The sequence below is a fragment of the Plectropomus leopardus genome, chromosome 24, assembly GCF_026936395.1.
Source record: "Plectropomus leopardus strain MGB_pleo_1.0 chromosome 24, ASM2693639v1, whole genome shotgun sequence".
Lineage (NCBI taxonomy): Eukaryota > Metazoa > Chordata > Actinopteri > Perciformes > Serranidae > Plectropomus > Plectropomus leopardus.
The window spans coordinates 9,545,766-9,567,550 of NC_142199.1; the positions used below are offsets into that span (position 1 = coordinate 9,545,766).

Sequence of the window (21,785 nt, forward strand, 5' to 3'; positions counted from 1 at the left end):
AACATGGCTGTTAGATCACAAACTTTCTCATTCTGCAGTGATTGACTTGATTGACAGCTCTGATAGAAACTACTTAGCTTTGGTTGGTTGTTTTCGTTTACGTGTGGTAAGCCCATTAAAGGCAGATTTTCTGTCTCATATACTGCTGTGTGAATATAGTGACAGTTTCAGCAAATATCCTATTAATTATAAATGTTACCAACTGTAGCGTAAAAGGTGAATTTGACTAACAGCATTATTATGATTATTATTTCAATTTTCCATAAATATGTCAATAATGTTATAAAATACTGTTATTTCAAACTCTTTTGGCATCTGTATTGTTCAGTGAAAATCTGATATATTGCCAGCCTTTGCTGTCATTAAAGGAGAAAAAATTACTAGTATTTTGAAAGTAACATATACTGTTACTTGGACAAATTTCTCTAGGAGTGGTTCTTGCCTGTTTCATCTGTCTCTGGTCACTCTGACCTGTAAAAATGGTTCCAATAGACAACAAATCACTACAAATGAAGACAATCTTGTTTTACACATCAAGATTACTTTACTTGTCATGTTTTGCATTATGCAGCCTATGAAAACAGTATGTCCTCTGTGGCTATTCTATGGAGCTTGACCCGCACCAGGGACTAAAAAGTGAGCATATGTCAGACTTTGCTGCACATATTTTGACAATTCTTGCTTAAAAAATCTGTCTCCAGGAGTCCTTCAACATTACGGAAATGCAATGATAAATTACTGGAGCACAGCTTTATAGTGTCGATGTTTTTCAGGCATTTGTCATTGTCATTACAATACCATAAAGCCGGATTTGTCTGCACAGGTGTCCATTTAAAAGCTGTTCAAGTAATTGTGGACACTTCCTGAAGCGTTATATTTGAGGAGGGACAGGGTGCTACTAACATTACCTTGCATATTACTGAATTTGGTGAGGGAAGCTGAATTAAAGCAGGAAACTGCAGTGAAAGAACAAAAAAGGGTTGGACATGTATGTTTGTGTGTACCTTTGTCTGATATGCCAGCCATGCCAGCCTGTCTGCTAACAGGGCACAGAATCCCACCCAGCGCTGGTTCAGCTGCTCCGCTGCCTGGGCAATGTCATCAGCACGACTCCCCTCTGGAGGGGGGGGCAGACAGAGAGAGAGGGGGCTGTCACACACGCACACAAACACCGTGATACATGCTTCACAGTTCACACGGGCACGCCTGGTCGCTCTGTAGGGGACAGACATGAATACACACACACACCCCATGTGCACAAAATGTGGTGAAAGTCATCCGTAGGAGAGGTGAGGCAAGCCATCAATATTCTGCACAAAATAAGAGCTCCAAAAACTGATTATCTGCCTGCCCACTGAACACAGGGACACATACACACTCCTCGCTCACATTCACACTCACCGCCGACATTTTTTTGATGTAAATGGCCAATTTAAAGTGCACGTAAAAGTCCGGTGCCCGGGAAATGAAAACCTCAAAGAGGTTCCAGGAGGGAAAAATCAATGCTAAAGTTGTACAAAGATGAATTCACGCTCTTGCCTCTAAAAGGGCAAAGTGAGGCCCATGGGCTGGATGATAATTGGACCTGGGAGGCACCGTCCTGGCTCATATGTCTCGAGATTGCTTCTTCTTCCTGTAATGGTACCTCCATTAGGTTCCATTTACATTAACATGTCAAGCATTTGGCAGACGCTGTTTTCCTGTACAGGCTACTTTAAATACAGTAGCACAAGCTTAACGCTAGACAAGTGGCATCACATGCAACACTGGAGCTGAAGGAATCCTACAAACACCACTCTGCTGAAAATAGTCTCCAACAGATGCACTAATTCCTCCTGTTTGAATAACATTTGCTAAATTAATAACAGTGTGGGATTTTATGAAATGCGCTTATTTGATTTCTTGCTGGGCGTTAGATGAGTGTTTCCTGCCACTCCCATGTCTGAATGGTAAATAGCCTGCAATCAATTTTACTAGTTTAGCATTAACAAATGGAGGCAGTTAGCTTGGCTCTGTCCAAACTAAAACGACAAAATCTGCCCACCATCACCTCTTAAGCTCATTTATTGACATGTTATATTTCATTTGTTTAACATATGCCCCCCTAAGCTAAGTTTAGCTGGCTGCACTCAAAATGTATATTTCTTTAAAGGCACTTTTGACAGTGTAGCAATGTAACTGCATTTCTTTTTTACTGATGAGTATTAGTAAAGTAATGCACTTTTTGCGATGAATAATGTCATGAGTAACTGAGTTAATTTCTTTGTCAAGAAACTTGTCCAACAGTCTTTGTGACCCATTTTTCAAGGTGTAAATCTATATTAGGATCAGTAGCTGTGTTTACAAAGATCAAATATTCCACTATAATCAGAATAATAGCCCAAACAGAATAAAAATGCCTCATGTAACCACCTCATGTGACTTACTCCTGAACTATATTAACAGGTGGAACCACTTCTTCACCATCTATACTTTATTAAGTTAAGTGAAAAGTAAATTAAGTGAAATTTGTAAATCAATTAAGAAAATGCTCTTCTTGTTATATATCCAGCACATTAGATGCTTCCCAGCAAGCAGAACCACTTTATGCAAGTCAAAACAGTTATATTCTGATTAAATGCTTTGGGGCATGTAAATGCACATCTTATTAGATCACTTAATTTAGCGTCCACATAAACGGTTCAGTTGAAATCACTTGTAACCACAGCTATTGGACTTGGAGCTGAGAGCCACAGGCAGGATAGGGAAGTCAGAAAGTATGGAGAGATGAATAACACATGCATGAATTTGGTCTTTACATGGGATATGTTAAAATGACACCACCAAAACAACACTGTTCATATTTTTGTGATGTTTTTTTCTGTCTTAAACTTTCTGGTTTGGTCATTGCTATATGGCAGTATTAAATGCAAATGAGGTAATGTTTTTGGAGCATTATGCATTGGTTTATTAATATTTTTACAGGGTTTAGCTACATTGTTTCACTTACACACGCACCCACACACTATTCAGTAAGTTAAGAGATGTTCTGGCATGTTCTGTTTGGATGGTGGTTCGAGTGGTAAAAGCGTAAATTGAATGTTTCTCTGCTTTCAGAAGCCCCAACAATTGCACAAGGACAGCCGAGAGGACGGAACGAGGAGAAACATCTCTCTCTTTCTGTCTGTTCCTTTCTCTATCAGTGTTTCTATGGAGACAAGGAGAGAGGGTGGGACAGGTGGAGGCGTTGCCATGGGGACAGACAGGGTATGTGCGTGCGTGTGTGTGTATGCATGTGAATGAAGTGTGTGTGAGTGCAAGGGTGCACGTTACCCTGCTCGACCAGGGTCTGCGCCGTGCGCGTTGCTTCCTGAAGCTTTCGGTACTTCTCTGGCCGCTCTCTCTCTATCGCCTATGGCAAAGAGAAAGAGAGGCAGGGGGAGAGAGTGACGGGGCAGAGCGAGAGATAGGAAGTTAAAGGACAAGAGGCAGACGAGGAGAGGCAGCTATAAAAAAACAAAGACAGCAACAGAATTAATATTTATTCCACAGAAAGATACAAAAACCTCCAAAATCAATGTCCAATTCAACAGACTATTACTTCCACAGAATAAGAGCGGCTGCAGCGTTTATCAGCCTCTGACCTCACTCTGCTGCAACATTTAGGATAACCTGAATGGTCTAAGGAGAACAGAAAAGTCATTGATCATTTTAAAGCCTTATTCTGAGAAGTTTAATATATCAGCAAGTAATGGTTTGTACAATGTGAAAAGAAAAAGTTGAAGGTATCAAATTGTGTGTTTCGTGGTTTAAAGAAGAAAGATCCAACAGCTTTAGCGTGTGAATAGAATAAAATGAAGACTTATTTTGCCGTCTAATACTGTGCTCTGAATGAATTTAATTGTTTCTTTTATATGCTGCCGCAGAGAGAGACGATCTGACAGCAAAGCTGCAGAGGCAGCCAAGATCAGAGGAGATGTTGAAGAATCTGCCTACCTAAAATTCATCATTTTGCATATTTAACCAAGATGTGTGCATCACTTGTAATGCTAGAAGTTAAGGTTTATATTTTGTTCACAAACAGTGCTTAAAAGCTTCATACATTGTTTATGGCGGTTGCGTTGGATGTGTTTTTAACTCATTTATTATGAATGATTTGTTAGCACATTTATAAATGCTGACTAACATTCACACAGTTTGTTTTGTGCCTAATCTACTTTAATTGTTATCATTAGCAAAGCCTGCATCCATACTCTGTAAGCGTTATCTGCTCAGAAGTGTTTGTAATTTATAAGGAATGTATTTATATAATTGAATGTACTTTACAGAAATTGCTATCTGGTGTTTGAATTGAACGTGAAGCTATAGTTCTGTCAGTATTCCTAATGTGATTACTTTCAAAATTTTGTATTATTCAACCCTGACCCTATTTTTCTATGTTTTATTTTTCTAAATGACTAATGGGCACACCAAATTTTGAAAATGATCCAGTATTGAATGAGCCTGCTGCAGCTGGCAATAGCAAAACAGGCTGAAATGTAACAGCTCAGGGCATTTATGCTCCTTCAGTTTTTATTTAAATGGAGTCTGGTGAATAGCAGCAATAGCAATTTCTGGGCTGTTTCTGGTTTGACAGAAGCAAGCTATCCAAACTTTTTTTGAATCGGGGCCAAATTAGATAATGTGAAAATACCTGGTGGCCAGTTGCTTCTTGCATCATGCAGGTTATTTAGAATGAATAAATAAAAATCACATACAAATGACACAAATACAACTTTTTCATCTTTCAGCAAAACAGTATACAACTTTCCTCTGCTCTTGAAAGCAACAGTCCTTAATGCCGACTTTATGCTTCTTGGCCGTGGCCATGTCTGCTACCTTGCAGGTTATTTGTGGTGTAATTGTTCATTTGCTTGTTAAATACATTCGTTTTGCCTTCTTGGCTCCTACTTGGTGCAAGTCTACAAACTGTATGATTGTCCCGCCATTGTGAGGTAAATGGAGAAGGATGACTTACTAATACTGTGTTAATCATATTGTATATTTTGGAAAACAAGCCGAGGAACGCTTAATATTGGTCTGAGGGCCACAATTGGCCCCTGGGCCAGACTTTGGACATACCTCAACAAAAGGATCTGGCTCTCTAACAAAAGGGTCTGTCTCTGTAGGGATCCTTTCCATAATGTTGTTAGGCACTTTAATGTCAATCCATGTCTGTCTGCACTTTTAGTGAAAGTACACTAAACCTGCAAACATGACCAAATTGCAAAAACTGTTGCTCTTATCCATCATTTAGTCACAAAAACATGGGACATCCGAACAGCAGCAAGACAGAAGCATGAATGAGCTGTGAATGCACAATATAACAAGCTAAGTCAAACTAAACATCAGGTGGCTCTAGCTTCATAATTAGCGTACAGATATATGATTGGTGATGATTTTCTCATTTTATTCTTGTCATGAGAGCAAAAAAACATGTTTCCCAAAATGCTGAACTATTGCTCTCAGCTATGTGAGGGGACCTCCTATTTGTTACATTATACCATGTTGTTTGCTGTATTTAATTATTAGCTACATGAAGCAAAAACTGGTGCAGCAGTAAGATTCTTTCATTTTTCTGTTTTTTATCATGTTTGTGTTTCCATTTAGAGGTCAAATCCAATAAGTCGACACGCATAGCTGCTGCAGAGAAGTTTGAAAACTTCACCGTCATTATCGGCACTTTGCTGCATTTTATACGCCCGCCGTGCTACATCAGCGTTGTCCCGTATACATAATCACAGTTCAGAGTGTCCTCACAGACATGATTGCTATATGGAAGGTAAAATTCATTTCTAATCCAACTGTGTGATGGTACCTTGTTATTTCAGCATCACAGGTCCTAGCAGATTAAGCTCTGCGGGGAATCTCAGGCGCGCACACACACACACACACACACACACACACACACACACACACACACACACACACACACAGTGCTTTTACCTGCACTTTGTCATACAGCTCCTGTATGCTGCCGTCCTTGCGTGACACAGAAAACTCGGGGCTCTGTAGGATGGCCTCGCCACGGGTCATGTAGCTGTGGACCTCTGTGAAGTCCACGTCAAACCTGTGGACACAAACACACACAAACAAGAACTTGGCAATTTTATCTGTTATGCTGAAATGACTGAGCACAAAAGACAATTGTTGCTGCTTTTTTTTGTTGTTTTTTAAACACATTTTAAAAGCTGCATCTTTTATTGTTTCTGTTCATTGTAACATTTTAACAATTCAAATTGTATTCTAACATAGAGGCTAAAAATACATTTCTTAAGCCATCTTTTCTTTCTTTAAGATTATTTTTTGACATTTTTGCTTTTATTTGACAATACATAATATTAGTATGAAAGGGGGAGAAAGAGGCGATGACAAGCAGCAAAAGTCCACGAGCTGGTGGAAAAACTGTGGCCACTGTGACAAGGACATTGCCTTGTACATGGAGCGCCCACACCATCCACTTAGCAACTAGGTGTCCTTCATCTAATGTCATCTATGTAGTCACTAAAAACCAGTGCAACGCAGTGGTGGAAAAAGTATTCAGATCCTTTATCTGAGAAAGTACTGATGTTTATTATTACGATTCCAAAAAAGACCGTGGACTAGCTCAAGTCAGTCCTAAAGTCAGTTTGAGAGTGGCCTTATTCCCTATGCATCAAGCACCCAAAACACTAAATCTTACATTTCCAATAATCCAACTCAACAGCATCTTTTTGTTTGAACCTACCTGCCCGCTAACCCCAAATCTCTCAAACTCCCACAATTTTGAGAGTAGGATTTCTGTTAGAAATTTGTCGCCTTGAAGCCCAAGCTGAGAAAATCCCGACAACATCACAATGACATCATCAGGGTTATTTTATCAGACTTACACATGATACAACTGTTTTCACAGTCTGACACCACGATCACACTTGAGTCAAAAGCACCGCAATATGTCTGGCTGTTCACACCAGCAGCACATTTCTGCTTGTTTCTAATCATACGTGGCACACTGTCTCTGTCAGTCTGCTGGTGTGTTTACGTGTGTATTTATATGTGTCTCTCTCGCTCTCTGTGTACATAAAACTGACAAATATGTGGGAAAAGTGGGCTAGGTAATTAAAAAAAAACACAATCACAAACAGCTAGGCTTTTTCTGTCTTTCTTTTAAATTATTTTTAGGGCTCTCCTTATAGAAAAGCTTGAGAGTGATAAGAAATGGGGGAGATAGGGAGAGGATTGCACGCAGCAACAGCCATGCATTGGAATTAAACCTGAACGCCATATCAGGTGGACAGAGGTCAGTCCTGTACTAGGGGTCTCATATGTTAGATTTATTTCTGTTAGATATAGTGGATGGGCAGATTTTGAAATTTCATCACATGGGGGGTAAAAATTGGGAGAACTAAAACTCGAGGTGAACAGCAGGGATGGGCATAGGATTTAACCAGTCCTTTTTCTCGTTCAGAATCGATTGTCTGTGTGTTTTCTTGCCAGATTCGCTTATGCTTCGTAGAGAAAATAGACCAGCCACTGAAACTGTTGCTGCAGATCGCACCAGCCAGGGAGCTCCGCACCACATCCAGTGGGAACAGCCGAATTGGTTGCCTGACATCAGACAGAATTGTCAACTTGTTACATTTCGTTTCCATCTTCTGTCTGATGTAGTATCAACTCTAACTGATTTCCGTGGGGAGAGGGATTTGATTTTCCTTAGACAATCACTAGGCACCAGCGTATCCGCCTGAATCTAATGTCAATTTAAGTCCACACTGATACATCGCCACGCCAACGTACCTGTTTTGCCAAGGCATAATGAGTGAAGTGGAGGGAGGCATAAACAAACTACTATGTTGGGCAATATTGAGAAGACATATATATATAAACAACAAAAACGGATCTTTATATACAACATCTATCTTGTTTATAGCGCTTGCAATTGGCCTTATTACTCTTCATTGGTTCCAGCGCAACATTTGACAACTGCTAGAAAATGGCAGTGGTCTTTTCTGTGGCGCTGATTGGCTAAGTGAGTCCCCCCACTGCACTCCTTTTTTTTAAACTGAGAAACACCTGTTTCATGTCAGGAAATCAGACAAAGCACTTGACTACAACTCATTGGAGTAGGCTTAATTCAAAGGTGACACTTTGCTCTGTTTATGTGAGGTTTATGGAACAGGATAAAATACACTTCATTCTCATATCAGTGTTGCATTAACCCAAATGCACATCGTTTGACCATTTTTTAAGTTATAACTGCATAAATTTAAATAAAACCGTCGGAAAATCTAAAGTTCTGATGCTTTTCTATGGAGGTCTACGAGCAGGTTGTAGCAGCGATAGGTCAATTGGTTAACATGACCGCCCAAAGAAAGCAGGCAGCGCTTCACAGCAAATCAGAGCACTTCAGTGTCTACTGAACCCGGCGTGTCTAGGTTTCCTTATGATGGATAACTGAAATTTTTATATGTAAATCCTGTGGGGTGCCTGTTTTGTATTTGTATGCCAATCATGTGCTTTGTTTGTAAAGTCTTGACCTTAGACTTGTAATAATAGCTATCAACTGAATGTAGTGGATTAAAAGTACAGAATGTATTTCTGAAATGTATTGGAGTAGAACTATAAATTAAAATGGACATATTCAAAGTTTCTCAAAGTTGTATTAAAGTTAAATATGACTTTCCACCACTGCATAACAGATCTTTCTCTAAGGGCACTTGCTTCACTACTTTCTAAAAGACACAGAAGGATTTTCATCCCCTACTTCGCTATTATCAAAGGTTTCATTTCAAGCCAGCCGTTATTATCACAAATACTCATTATGAGTATCTGCAGTGTTTCATCACCTACCTGCTGAGATAAGACAACAGAAAGGGGTGCATGAAACTGAACATTTCACACAAGTTAGAAAGGAAACTTTGGATGCAATAACACTAATGATGATAATAATAATAATTCAGAGTACACCTCCTCAGTGTAGAAAATCATGCCCACCTTTTCCTGAGTTCAGAATCCACCACGACTTGTCTCTTCTTCTGTGGTGGCGGTGACTCTCGGGTCTGGCGCACAGCTGACACCTTCTCCCTTGTCGTCACCTTGGTAACGGTCGTTGTGACAGAGTGGGTCAGCTCGGACTGCTGGGCCGCGCTGACAGCTGACGAGAGCTGCACACACACAAAATACACATTTAGACAAACTGCACACAGCAGCAGGCGCTGTATCCGTTTACAAGGATCTGTCAAAACCATACAGATCCCAAATCACCACTTAACACACTCTCACATCTGTCTGGGTGCCTGCACACACACACACACACACACACACACACACACAGAGTGACACAGTGTCCTTGAGAGGTGATGAGTCAAAGATCAGTCACATCAATCATACATTATCACAACCAAAATATAAGACATGACGTTTGTGTTTGGGTTTCGACAGCTACAGATGTGAGTATGAGTGTGTGACAGTGGGTGTGTGAACTCAGACAGCTGTGAGACGGTTAAGAAGCAACTTGGGACTTCTGTGACTCTGACAGATTGTAACAGCAGAAGAGAGTGAGAGAGATATTAGGAGAGAAAAATGTGTGTGTGTGTGTGCTCATTCAAAGTCTGAGCATTGTACAGTGTTTTATGGATAACAGTGTGTGTGTGTGTGTGTGTGTGTGTGTGTGTGTGTGTGTGTGTGTGTGTGTGTGTGTGTGTGTGTGTGTTCGGGTCGGTTTCAGCCGGGAAAAGAGCCTAATGACAGTTAAGCGGCGAGTACAAATACTTGGATAACCTTGCTACCATGGAAACATGTGTGTGCGCATCTGAAGTGGTGGAGACTGCGTGTGCGTGCAGAGGTCAATCTGCTAATTATCTGACAGATTATAATAGACAAGTAATTGAGAAAGAGAGAGAGAGACAATGAGGGGGAGTGACAGAGTGATGGTGTTAGAGCCACTCTAACACATACTGTAGTTGTATTTGGTAAATTGTTTATAATGGAATCACATGTTACTCTAATATTATTTCAGGTCATAAATTAATCTACATACATTTTTTAATTGTGAATTATATGTGCACAGGTTGTGTTTATAGATGATATCATTCTGTGTTTAAGTGCTACTGTCAGTTCTCTCTTTGTATTGGTGAAACACTTCTTTAAACTATTATAGATTTTTTTTAGGTGGGACTTTTTTTAAGTGGTTTAATATACATTTTGTTGCTGACCCTATCCACAACAGCACATTTTAGCTTTTGTGGTGGTACTCCTATCTGCTTCTCCAAACTGGGGGTGTGCGACAGGCATTTACTGTATGTACATACATGTGGTACCTCATACAACCCCAATTCAAAATTCTGAAACAGAAGCGTATCTATCAAAGTGTTGCATTATTCCTTTAAGTCCCCGCTTTGAGCTTTGAGTACTGACAGAGCTGTCTGTGAAGGAGCACTTCAGGGCGTAAAAGTTCCTTTGCAGACCCATAACATAAATAATTCCAATCACTTACTCAATTCACAGTGTGAATCTCCCCACAGGGAGAATAAAAGTAACATTACAGTGGAGTGTCTTTATCAGTAAATTTCCAAAACCACAGAAGCACTTTGTCTTTATCTTATCACTTGTCAGTGAGCATGTCACAGTTTTAAAAGCACAGATATGACACTGGAGATAAAGACTGAGCGGTTTATGCAGTTACAGAGAGAGATGAGAGAACAGCGGGAGGGGGAAGTGACAATTGAGCAATCAAACATTTCCCCAAAAGTGATAATGAAGAGTGATAATTGTGTGACAGTGTTGATTAGAAGCACCTCCTTCATCAGTGCGTCTCTGCTCAGGACAGTGTATGAACCAAAGGTTCGCACACACAGGTGTCAGGCTTAATTTCACCCTTCCCTCCTCAGTATTCTCCACTGGCATGTAACATTAACCTCTCTAGGTACTCAGTGACCTCTGTCACCCGGCTGGTCTATCTATTTCTCTCTGTCCCTCAGGCCAAACACTCGCAGCTACAAGGACTCAGTTTCATCTCAGCAGTGTTCCTCTATCCAGCAGGACAAATGTGACCTCAGAGCATCTGGATGCTACATGGATTTCATTTGACAGAAAACGAGAGTGAGTCATCTGCAGGACTATAAACCCAAACACCAGTTTGGTAAACCAGTAGAGCACACTGATATTTTATTTAGGAGTAGAAGAAAATAAGATAGGACTTTTCTTATAGAGAAGGCTAGCGGTTCATTTTTTGATAGCCTTTGTCGACTTTGGTGACACTCATTCTTGCTTTAGTCCTAACTTTCTTCTTTCGTTCAAGCTCCTGTTCTTTAATCAGACTTTTCTTTTTTTCATCTCAGTGCCTGAGTTGCAACTTCCTGCTGGTTTTCATTCCACTACCTAATCACAAACTGATTAAGAGCTGGGACACTGAGTGAATGAAATGAAGTGCAATCAGCTAGTTGCTCGGATGGAGAAAGAGCCCAGCAGACTCTCAGCCGCGAGGACAAAAGCTGACGGACCAGACTGTGAGCTAAAGGCTGAAGTAAGGGGCCAAGTGTTTTTTTCCTTCATATTTTTTAATGATTTGCCATTAATTTGCCAGCAGTGGGACAAGACGCTGAGCGTGAATTCTCCGTGGAGCGCTACCAGTTGGGCAGTGCCCAGTGTTGAAAAACTTTCAGTAAACATACCACGTTCATCCTTGGCACCTTCGCCGTTCAATCACAGTGGAGAAGAGACAAACAGCCTACTGCAAAGACAAACCGTCACATCTCACGTGTGCAAGTGTCGAGCAACAACAACAGAAATGGAGAAGAAATCTGTTAACAGAAAGCAGTGGACTCCAACTGGTGGGTCGTGATCCAAAAGTGGGTTGCGGGTCCTTTCTGACCAAACAGACCAAAAGTGACTCAGGAACATGTCAAGTTTGTAAAAAACACACTTTCTTTCAAAGTAATGTGAAGCGCAGTTTCCTGTTGTAGAGTGAGAGTTTTTTTACAGTGCAACAACTATTTTATTCTTGGTAGTGTTTGACTTATTAACATTCTGTGCCTGCAGCGTTTTCGTTGCTGCATGATCTTGAAGCAATAATAAATGCTTTTTTGGTTGCAGAGCTATTGATTGATTGATTGACACAAATTTTTAAGTAATTACACTTTATTCTTGCAGTATTTCATTTTGTGTGTTCTAAGCCCACGTGTTGTTTATATTTTGTATAATTTAATATGTAGTAATTCATCTAATGTATGGACCTTGAACCAGTGACCAAAAACTTGAACTAATGATCTGGACTCTGTGGCTGGACCAGTTGGCAACCACTGATCTAAAGGATATTGTTTCCTCTCGTGAACTCACACAGGGCGGCTCTGTCCTCTTCCCTGCATGTCACCCTTCCCCTCATCCAAACCAGGTTCTCTACCTTATGCCGACATGTTTACTTCCGGGATACTCCATATCATAACAACCAGACACACAAAATACATTAAAACCAATCCTTGAAACCTCGAATATAACAGTTGTGAAACCCATCTGAGTTTATGTGATGTACCTGGGAGCTGCTCATCTCCAGACTCTGTATGAGTCGGTCCCAGCGCTGCGCGAAGCTGTCCAGTCTGGCCTCCAGTTTGCTGGCCACTTCTTTGTTCTTGACGCTGGACAGCAGGTCCTGACTCATGGAGCACAGCTTGTCCATAGTGGGACGCTTCACCTCCAGCTCTGCCTTCACCGTCTGGTTGAACATACACATGCATACACCCAAACAACAAAGGACGGGGATTAAAGTATTACTGTGGTTTTTTGTACAGGACTTGCACTAAAGTAACTTAACGCATGTCATGGAAAATGAATCAATATGAAAGTATCTGAATGTCATTTTGTATGATAATAACTGTATGAATGTTTGATTCATCTATTGTCATGGTTTAGGTACTTTCGGAGGCCTCAGAGTCCTTCATGGGAGGAGGCCTCAGGGTACCTGAAGGTACTGCAGGATAAAGACCTCTTAGATGTTTAGACTCCGATGTTAGACAAAGCTGTTTGATGTGTGATCTGATTTGTGTTGTTATTAAATATATATTCATGTAAGATCGACTGTGGCTCACAGAGTTCATTTTATTATTTAAGAGTACACGTTTTTTTCCGACATTAACATATATTTCTCCGTTACAGGGAGACTCACAGCGAGACGGCGGAGACAGGCCACCATCTCTGCCTGGTCCTTCAGGTTGGAGGTCTTGATGGAGCGAACTAGCTCCTCCTTCTGAGTCAGCCAGGAGTCAAATAAACACTGTGAAGAGAGGAAGAGAGAGAAAAGGAGGAAAAGAAGCACAGAGGAAAGAAAGAGAAGAAGAGAAGAGAGGAGTGAAGATGAGAAGTTATGAGGAGAGGAAACAAAAAGAAAGACAGGAAGTGTGGAAAGTAAAAGAGTAGATGATGGTAAAGGAGGCCAAAGTAAAAAGACAAACAGGAGAAAAAAGGGTATATGGGAGAGGAGAGGAGAGGAGAGGAGAGGAGAGGAGAGGAGGGAAGCACAGGTGAAAATAGAGGAAGAGGAGTGAAAGAGGAGGAGAAGAGAGAAGAGTGGGGAGGAGAAGTAAAAAGGGGGAGGAACCAATGAGGATAGAAAGTAAGGAAAGAAGAAGAGAAGGTAAGAGGAAAGGAGAGGAAAGAAAGGAGAGGAAAAGAGGGGACATAAGGAGAATAAAGGAAAGGAGAAAATATTATAAAAGAGAGGAAGAGGAGAAAAAGATGAAATAAGGAAAGGGAAGAGGAGAAGAGGGAGAAAAGATGAAAGAAAAGACAAGAAGAGGAGAGATGAGGCGAGAGGAAAGGAAAGAGGAGGAGAGAAAAGGGGAGTGAAACAAGAGTTAAGAGGAGAAGCAGAGAGAGGAGGAGGTGCATAAAAAATAGAAGAGATTGGTATAATGAAAAAAAGAAGATAAAGGATGGATGGAGAGCAGAGGGGGAGGAGAAAGAGAACAAGAAGACAGGGAGAGAGGGAGCAGGAGGAGAAAGACATGTTATCATGTGGGAGGCGGCACACTTGAGGCCGTTGTCTCCGGTTGCTACAGACAGCTCTTGACTGCGGTATCCTCCTCAGGCCTATTGTCTGTGACAGCATCTCTCCCTCTGCTCGGGATTACAAGGTGAATATTTCTGTTATCAGCGCACGGACAGTTCATTTGCAACGAGAGCCGGGGGCGCTAGTTCAACAAGCATTTAACCAGAGAGCAGAAGAAAATTGAATTCAATGCATTTCCTGATGTTTTGAATAATTAATCAAATTCTTATGGATGTCTGGGAGCCATTGCAGTCAATGGTACGTCATTATAAAACACAGTGGAGAGGTTATTTCATGATGAATCTGTACTTATCTGTGCAACTAGGTGATCATACTCAATCAAATGGGCCCCTGATGCCCCGAGTCTCACATTTGGACACATTAGTTACAGCTACAAAGCAAATACATACAGCAGAGACATTTAACCCTTTGAAAACTGAGCAAACGAGCTTAACTACTAAAAGTTCTGCATAGGCTAAGGCAAAGTCTTATAATTTTGCTCAAGGTTTCCTTGCTATATTTTGTTTTGTGAAGAATGGTAATTTTATTCATGCATGAAGTTATAATTTTTGTGTTGCAATTTGCAATTTTGAGGGTTAGGAAAAATAATATTGGAAGGCTTTGATTTATTCTAGTAGAAGTATTAGTTTGCCAGATTTGTTCCTTATGATGTGAGTTGGTAATGTACCATCAAAGACAAAGTGGTTTTTAAAATAACCCTACACATTTACTGATTTATTGTTGTTTACATTATATTAAATTGTTAGTTTAATGAAATATCACTACAATTTTCTAAGGTCATAATTGCTATAATACAGTATACTGCCTACTATAATCAACAACAGAGTGAAAGATCAAGTAGAAGTTAATGCCTTTTGATTTCCATGTAGTTCATTTCTTTTCAAAAACATGGGCATTGTTTAAAATTAAAATAATAGTTAAAACACTTTCCCCCAGTTTTTTTTTCTTTTTCATATGGTAATAATTTCCTAGCTTTTTTCTTTTTTAAATTTTTCTCTAGCTTTTTTTGTAATTGTTATTTTCTCTCTTGTCTACTAAGAGAGAAATTATTAAATACATGAAAATTACATGAAAATTAGTAAAAAGAAAAAATTAAAAAAGAAAAAAAAGTTGAAAAAAAAATCAAAACCAAGAAAACAATAATAAAAACAAAACAAAACATGGAAATGACTAGCAAACAGTTCTTCAAAATATAATAATGTTTTAACATAATTTTAAATATGTGACAATGGACCTTTTTTCTACCTATTTTCTTTTTTCCCCTAGACACTTTTCCCTTTGAAAAAAAAAAAAAAATTCAATCCACTAATTTCTTGAAATTTGTCACACTGGTAACATTTCTTATCAAGTTTCTCATTGCCTTTTTCCCATTTTTGTGAAATAAATTTAACCAATTTGCTCAGGGCTCAAAGGGTTAAATATTTGTGTAAGGCATTTGAAAGCAGCACAAGAAAAGTGATGTCAATCCAAGTTTCAAAGGGTCAAACAATAAAAGCCCAACATACAAAACCTATATTATATAGATTTTATTATAGTGTTACTCAGCAAAAAAAAAATCAAGAAACAATCTGTTAACGTGTCACTTATGTGTTGTGACATAGGTCAAATAATAATAAACAATATTTGAGGTGATTCCTCTTTAGGTAGTGCCAATGTTGGAGCATTAAATTGACTTTTTTAAAATCTTACAGTAAACAAAGGGTGACTATGACCCAAAGGGCGGCAAAGCAAATCCAGTTTCAGGCTTTTAATTAAGGCTGATCAGTTAATCGTGTATAATCCGATGTTGTGATTTTAGCTTCCTCAATTATTAATCACAGAACATGAGCAAATCGGATATCATGACACATTTAATTTCCTTTACAATGAAAGCTGTGGCTAAAAATATAAACTGCAAAGCTGCTGATAAGGCACAGAGAAAATTTGATGACATGAAAGTCTTAAAAAACAGCAATCTAATTAATAATTCTGATCAAAAAACACACTGATGCTGCAGAACAAGCAGTGGAGTCCTCGCTGGTCTCAGGATGAAGATATAGACCTACAATCATGTGTGAAGAAATACAAATATCACAATCTTGAGTTTGATGATATTTTTTTTCCCAATAAATATATGATTTTTTAAAGGATGGCAATGTCACGTGCTGCCTTGAATTCGTGAAGAAGACTTAATTTTTTTTGAATGCCTTGACAGTGAAGGAAGAATCCAAAAAGGGCAATCATTCTTCATCAAACTTTATCAAACATCCGTTTTTAAACTCTCATAAAAGTTGTACAGTATAATCCAAGTCTTGTTTATCCAGTCATATGCTCTGGACTCTGTAAACTCATACATTTTTGCTAAAACGTTAACATATAAAACACTTTTCTCTGTGTGTGCCCGGACATGCATTCGCATTCCACGGATCTTAACATCGTTACAAAAATGGATGTGTATGAGAAGATTTGAGCAACTAAAACTTGGACTTTACCGCATGAATTGTGTGAGAGCTTGTTAAATACCCCTGATTACTTCAGTTCATGAAGAATGTTCACCTTCATTGGATACTTCATTCATCGTGGAGGCATGAGAGTAAAGTTAGGCTTTACTCACAAATTCAAGGTAACATGGGGTGAGGAGCTCTTTTACAAAAGGTCATTTTGTGGGTGAAGTACTCCTTTAACCCTTTGAAACCTGAATTGACATCACTTCAAGTGTGTTGCTTTCAAACGTCTTTAACAATAATTTAAACCTTTGAGACCTTTGAGCAGATTTGTGCAGTTTCTTTCAAAAACACGGGAAAAAGGCAATGAGCAACTTGGTTATAAATGTTTTAGAAAGAGCAAGAAATTAGTAGATTTAGGAAATTATTTTACAAAAAGGCTTGGGATAAATGTCTTGGGGAAACAGAAAAAAGCTGGGTCGTTTCCATGTTTTTATGGACTTTTCCCCCCTAATTTTCAGGTAATTTTCTTTTACTTTTTGCTAATTTCTTGCTAATATTAGGATCATTTCTCCTTTAGTATCATTGTCTTCTTTGTTTGTTAACATGTTCATGGTGAGCAGACCCCATTTGGTGTCTTTATTTATAGTGTTAGCGTCCTACCGTTTGCTAATTTGTACTAAAAATAAAGTACAACTGAGGTTGATAGTTACGTCAAATATAATGTCAATATAATGTGAAGTATAAACTGTATTTCTTACTCTTGTGTAGTGCAAAAATGTGTTCTCAATTTTATCTGAAGTTAATATGAGACTTCATGAGTCTGAGTCAGTCAAATCAAGTGGTGTCTTTCAAAGATACAGACTTTTCAGTGCAAATTACCCTTTTTTTGTTTCTATCCCTCCATGAATATGAAGTCAGTTTCAGCTTTAAAGTTCTCTTAAAGCCTGCAGAATGTGGGAGTAGACACGATCTGGATGATCTAATCTCATTATACATGCAGCAAATGCTGCTGTGATCCTGCCTCGGCTCCTCGTACACACACACACACACACACACACACACACACACACACACACACACACACACACACACACACACACACTCACTCGTACTCATACCTGTTCATTAGTGAAGTGCTGCCATTTCAGTAAAATCTCTTGAAGCAGAATCCAGCGTTCTTCTGTCCATCTACAAATGGCTGCCCAGCGGTCACCAAGCACCTGCACACACACACATACACACACACAAATTATCTATTAATGTCTGCATTAGCAAAAAAAATCAGTTTGGATTATTTCCCCTGAGGGACAGAAACATTTTCATCATGTTGCCTCAAAGGCTGATGGATCCACATCTTCACTTGCCAGTTTAATTTTTTTAGCTGCCAAAAAATGCAGTTTGATTCTCGTTTCTCTCCCTCCCAAAGGGACGGAGCTGATCATGATTGTTGAAGGGCATGAAATTCAGAGACGACAGGGACAAAATATCTCTTTATTCTAGCCAAGGGAATGGAGTGCATTGACTGGACTAATGAAATATTAACAATGAACAATCTGGAGTTTTCGGAAGATCAAATAAAGGACACATTATTGTATTTTAGATCACTTTTAATTAGCCAGGATCCCTCTCAAGTTGTTGTTTTTCCCAATTTTTGGAGAGATTTGAATTTTTTTTAAGCATTTAATATTAGCAAATTAGCAAACCGTGAGCCTTGACAATTTCCAACAAAGACAGACAGTAGATCGCAGCTATACAAGCAAAATAACCATGGAGCAGATTTCGCACATTTCTCAGTCACAGGGCACTATCAAGACATTTTTTTTATCACAACATTGTGGAATTTGATATATTGTTAGATCCCTATTAAATAGACTGCCCTTATGTGGCACTTCTCTACCTTAATGGACAAAGTGCTTTAGATTTTGCCTCTAATTTTCCCATTCAAACAAACATGAGCATCAATAGCTGAGGTGCTGCCTTGCAAGGTAATGGCCTTGAAGCAATCTGCGAATCAGTGTCATATAGGAGCATCTCCAACCCTGGGATAAAAGCACACGCTCTGCCTCCTAAAATAAATATTTCAGTGCTATAAATTCTGTGGTATCTAAACTTCAAAATCTAATATTCAGTGATGAATAAAATGTTTTTAATATACTGTGTTATGGCTCATTACTCTGTCCAGCCTATATATGTGAACACAGCATTTGCATTAAAGCATGTGGGTGCACTGAAACACACACGTGCAAACACACACAGAGGCTGTGAGCTGTAAAAGTTTATTCCTCCTGACGCCATTGTATCGGCATATTGGCAGCTGGCTGTTAGCAGGGTAAAATGGGAGAGACACTCTTCCGTTCCATTTAACCGGCATAGACAAAACCCACAGTGTGTCCACTGAACAAAGTCATCAGAGTGACAGAGAGAGGGGAGGGCGGGGAGGGAGGAGAGGAAATGAAAAGACAATGAGATGCAAAAAAAGTGAGAGACAAGCGGGTAAAGACAGACTTGGAGAGAGAGGCTCAGCAGGTTAATCTTAAGATGAATGGCCTGTAATTAATCAAGCGACAGCTCTACAGCAGGGAGAAACAGGGGAAGGCACCTTCTATTTGCATTTTCACATTCCAACACACACTGCTCTCTCTCTCTCTCATCTATTCATCTCTGTTATCTTGTATTTAGTAATAAACCCACACTGCAGGAAACAACGCCAGCAAACCTCCAGAAAGTCAAGCACAAAGTTGCATCGCTAATGATGTTAAGTGTGATTATACTTTCATGCAGCATTGTAATTTCCTAATATGACACCCAGCAGCATTGAATTCTCATATATTGGTGCAAATTCCATTTTTCGGGAAGGTATTTCTGACTAAAGTTTTTAATTTTCAGCTAATCTGCTGTCAGTATGGAGCAGCTTTCTTTTATCCACAGCCCTTTTCTCCCCAAGGAAGAGCTTCAGTCGCATCCAATTATCCAAATTTCTTCATTTCCTCTTCGTTTGTATCACCAGCTATGCCTAAATCTACCACAGCTCGCTCACTCACACCTTTCCAAAAGACAACAGATTGAACTTCCCAAGACAAAATCACCATGACTTTCCCTTTTCTTCTTGCGTCGACTTTCTATTTTCCACTAAGGCAGCCCTCCATCACAGTTCACATCATATGCAGCTCAGCGTGGACGTTTCAGCACAGCCTTCATCTGTAATCCAGGCAGCAGTCTAACATCGCTGTTAAAATACTGTCGATGTTAATATGTTACTGATCTCAGCCCCGTTGCACATCTCTCTGACTCTGCTGCGGTTCATTTGTGGTGTGAAAGCAAAGCAGACAAACCGCATCACTCTGTGCTAGTGGAAGAATAAATGTGGCACAACATAAAAATACTAAATTGCTGTAAGATCCATCTGTTGATTGTGAACTGTCATAGAAGAGATTGGTAAAAGTCATATACTTTATATAACAATGGCAAAATGTATGCTTCTCAGCATGCAGGCTGACATTTTTTCCTGATCTTCAGAAAGTTAAAACAAGATCTTCCCATCAACAACTTTCCCGTCAGTCCATTTTCATTCAGGTTTACTCCTCTGGGTTCATTTGTCAGTGTGACCATGAAAAAGATCAGAGCTAAAAGGCAACAATACATCACGGTACAGGTGTGACAGAAGCCAGAAAAATGTTCATTTAAGTGTCAGATCTGTGTGGAGCAATGAGGAGACTTTAACCTTCCTCAAATGAATACACAAAATCAACATGTTTTCCATCTTTTGTGACATGAATAATGATGTCATCTTGTTGCGCTCTCACCTTTTGCAATCATTTAATGGCACTTGACAACTAGCAACACCAACTTATCTTAAACTCCTAATACTCACATAACAGTAGTAGAAGGAAACACTTGAATCTCTTTTTTTTTTTGCAGATTTTGGTACATTTGTTGAAATTTTGCACTAAATTTAAATAGAAAGTAATGATCTTCAGATATAAAGTAGCTTGGAGAGTCCATAAAGACAAATCAAGAGCACAGAAATGATGGCTGTAGCCACATGACGTCACTCATTGGTTTGTAGACTCCCGTTTTGAAGCCTTGAATTTGGCATTTTGCCCAGAAATGACATGTTTGGGCAAGAAATGAAGAAGAAACTCTAGCGCTAGTTGCTAGCTTTGTTCGCACAGTGCATTTACACCTTTATGGTTTTTCGCCAAGGAAAAACAGGCTTAGAACCATTACAACAATATGAACTTACTGGTTGCCTATAAAAGGTTTGTTCAGTGTCTTGTTCTACTAAAAGACCCTGTAAATAGTTCGATATTCTGTTTATCCAAAACATTACAATAAACTTTCATGAACTGAAACAAATAGATACAGTTAGATCTATATTCTGTGAATCTGGGGTTACGCCGTGTTTACACTTCTCAGCAAACATCGTTGCCATGAATCAGCAGTGCCCGCCTGTCATTCAAAGCGGTGATGCCTTTAATTATGTATAACTTTAAGCCTCAATAACATTTTAACGGGTGAGTTTCATAAAAATACACCCCCATAGAGTTAGCTGCATGAACAGATGGATATAGAAAATTAGGCTATAGAGACCAAAATGGCTTAATTGGGCATTTTAACATGGGGGTCCATCGGGACTGACTCTTAAAACTAGCCTCAAGTGGCCAGTATTTGGCTCTTACGCACTGGCTTCATTTTTCAGCAGAGGTTGCTGCTTGGTCCAAAGCCTATGACAAATGCCGATGGTTTATCAAATTTAAATCCCAATCTTGAACATTTTGATGTCCCAAAAAAATAACAGTATCCAAACAGTTATGATTCTTGAAGTCGTTTTCAAAACAAGGATATGTCTCTACCACAGCGAGATCAGAGGTCAGGAGAGAAGCTCTGCAGCTTGTTGTTGAAAAGTGCTACAGTGCTGCAGACACTAGTCTACTTGTATATCCAACATTCTTGTATCAACAGTTCGACCAATAAATTTCAGAGAGAGAAACCTTCCAACACCTGAATCCTGGACAAAGACAGTAATGCTGTGGCGGCGCTTCAACATAGGGCAGCGTGCTGCAATTAAGGCTAGTGTATTAGAAAGCAGAGGAAATCAGCGGCTGTAGTTTTAATAGATTTCAGCTTTATTGTTTGCAGTGTATGGGAGTTAACAAGTGGAACTAAGGCCCATACATCAGACGCCTAGACAAGCGTGGAGAATTAACCGCACAAACAGGCAGCAAAGTCTGGCTCCTGGCTGGAGTCTGTGTGATGATAACTTAGAGTAAACAAAATCAGCAGAAAGCTACAACACACAC

At 39.5% G+C, this 21,785-nt stretch overlaps 1 protein-coding gene across 2 annotated transcripts in view; it reads right to left on the bottom strand.

Annotated features, from left to right (window-relative positions):
* Positions 1-21,785, bottom strand: part of dmd (dystrophin) — a 324,760-nt gene that overhangs the window by 143,291 nt on the left and 159,684 nt on the right. The window contains exons 19-26 of one of the 2 annotated variants that reach the window (XM_088074779.1): positions 17,604-17,705; positions 13,157-13,264; positions 12,527-12,706; positions 8,992-9,161; positions 8,848-8,883; positions 5,965-6,088; positions 3,313-3,391; positions 1,005-1,117 (exon numbers count right to left, since the gene is read on the bottom strand). In XM_088074779.1, coding sequence (XP_087930905.1) covers positions 1,005-1,117; positions 3,313-3,391; positions 5,965-6,088; positions 8,848-8,883; positions 8,992-9,161; positions 12,527-12,706; positions 13,157-13,264; positions 17,604-17,705 — 912 coding nt within the window. The remainder of the gene's footprint in view (positions 1-1,004; positions 1,118-3,312; positions 3,392-5,964; positions 6,089-8,847; positions 8,884-8,991; positions 9,162-12,526; positions 12,707-13,156; positions 13,265-17,603; positions 17,706-21,785) is intronic. The other variant, XM_042513262.2, reaches the window with a different exon arrangement.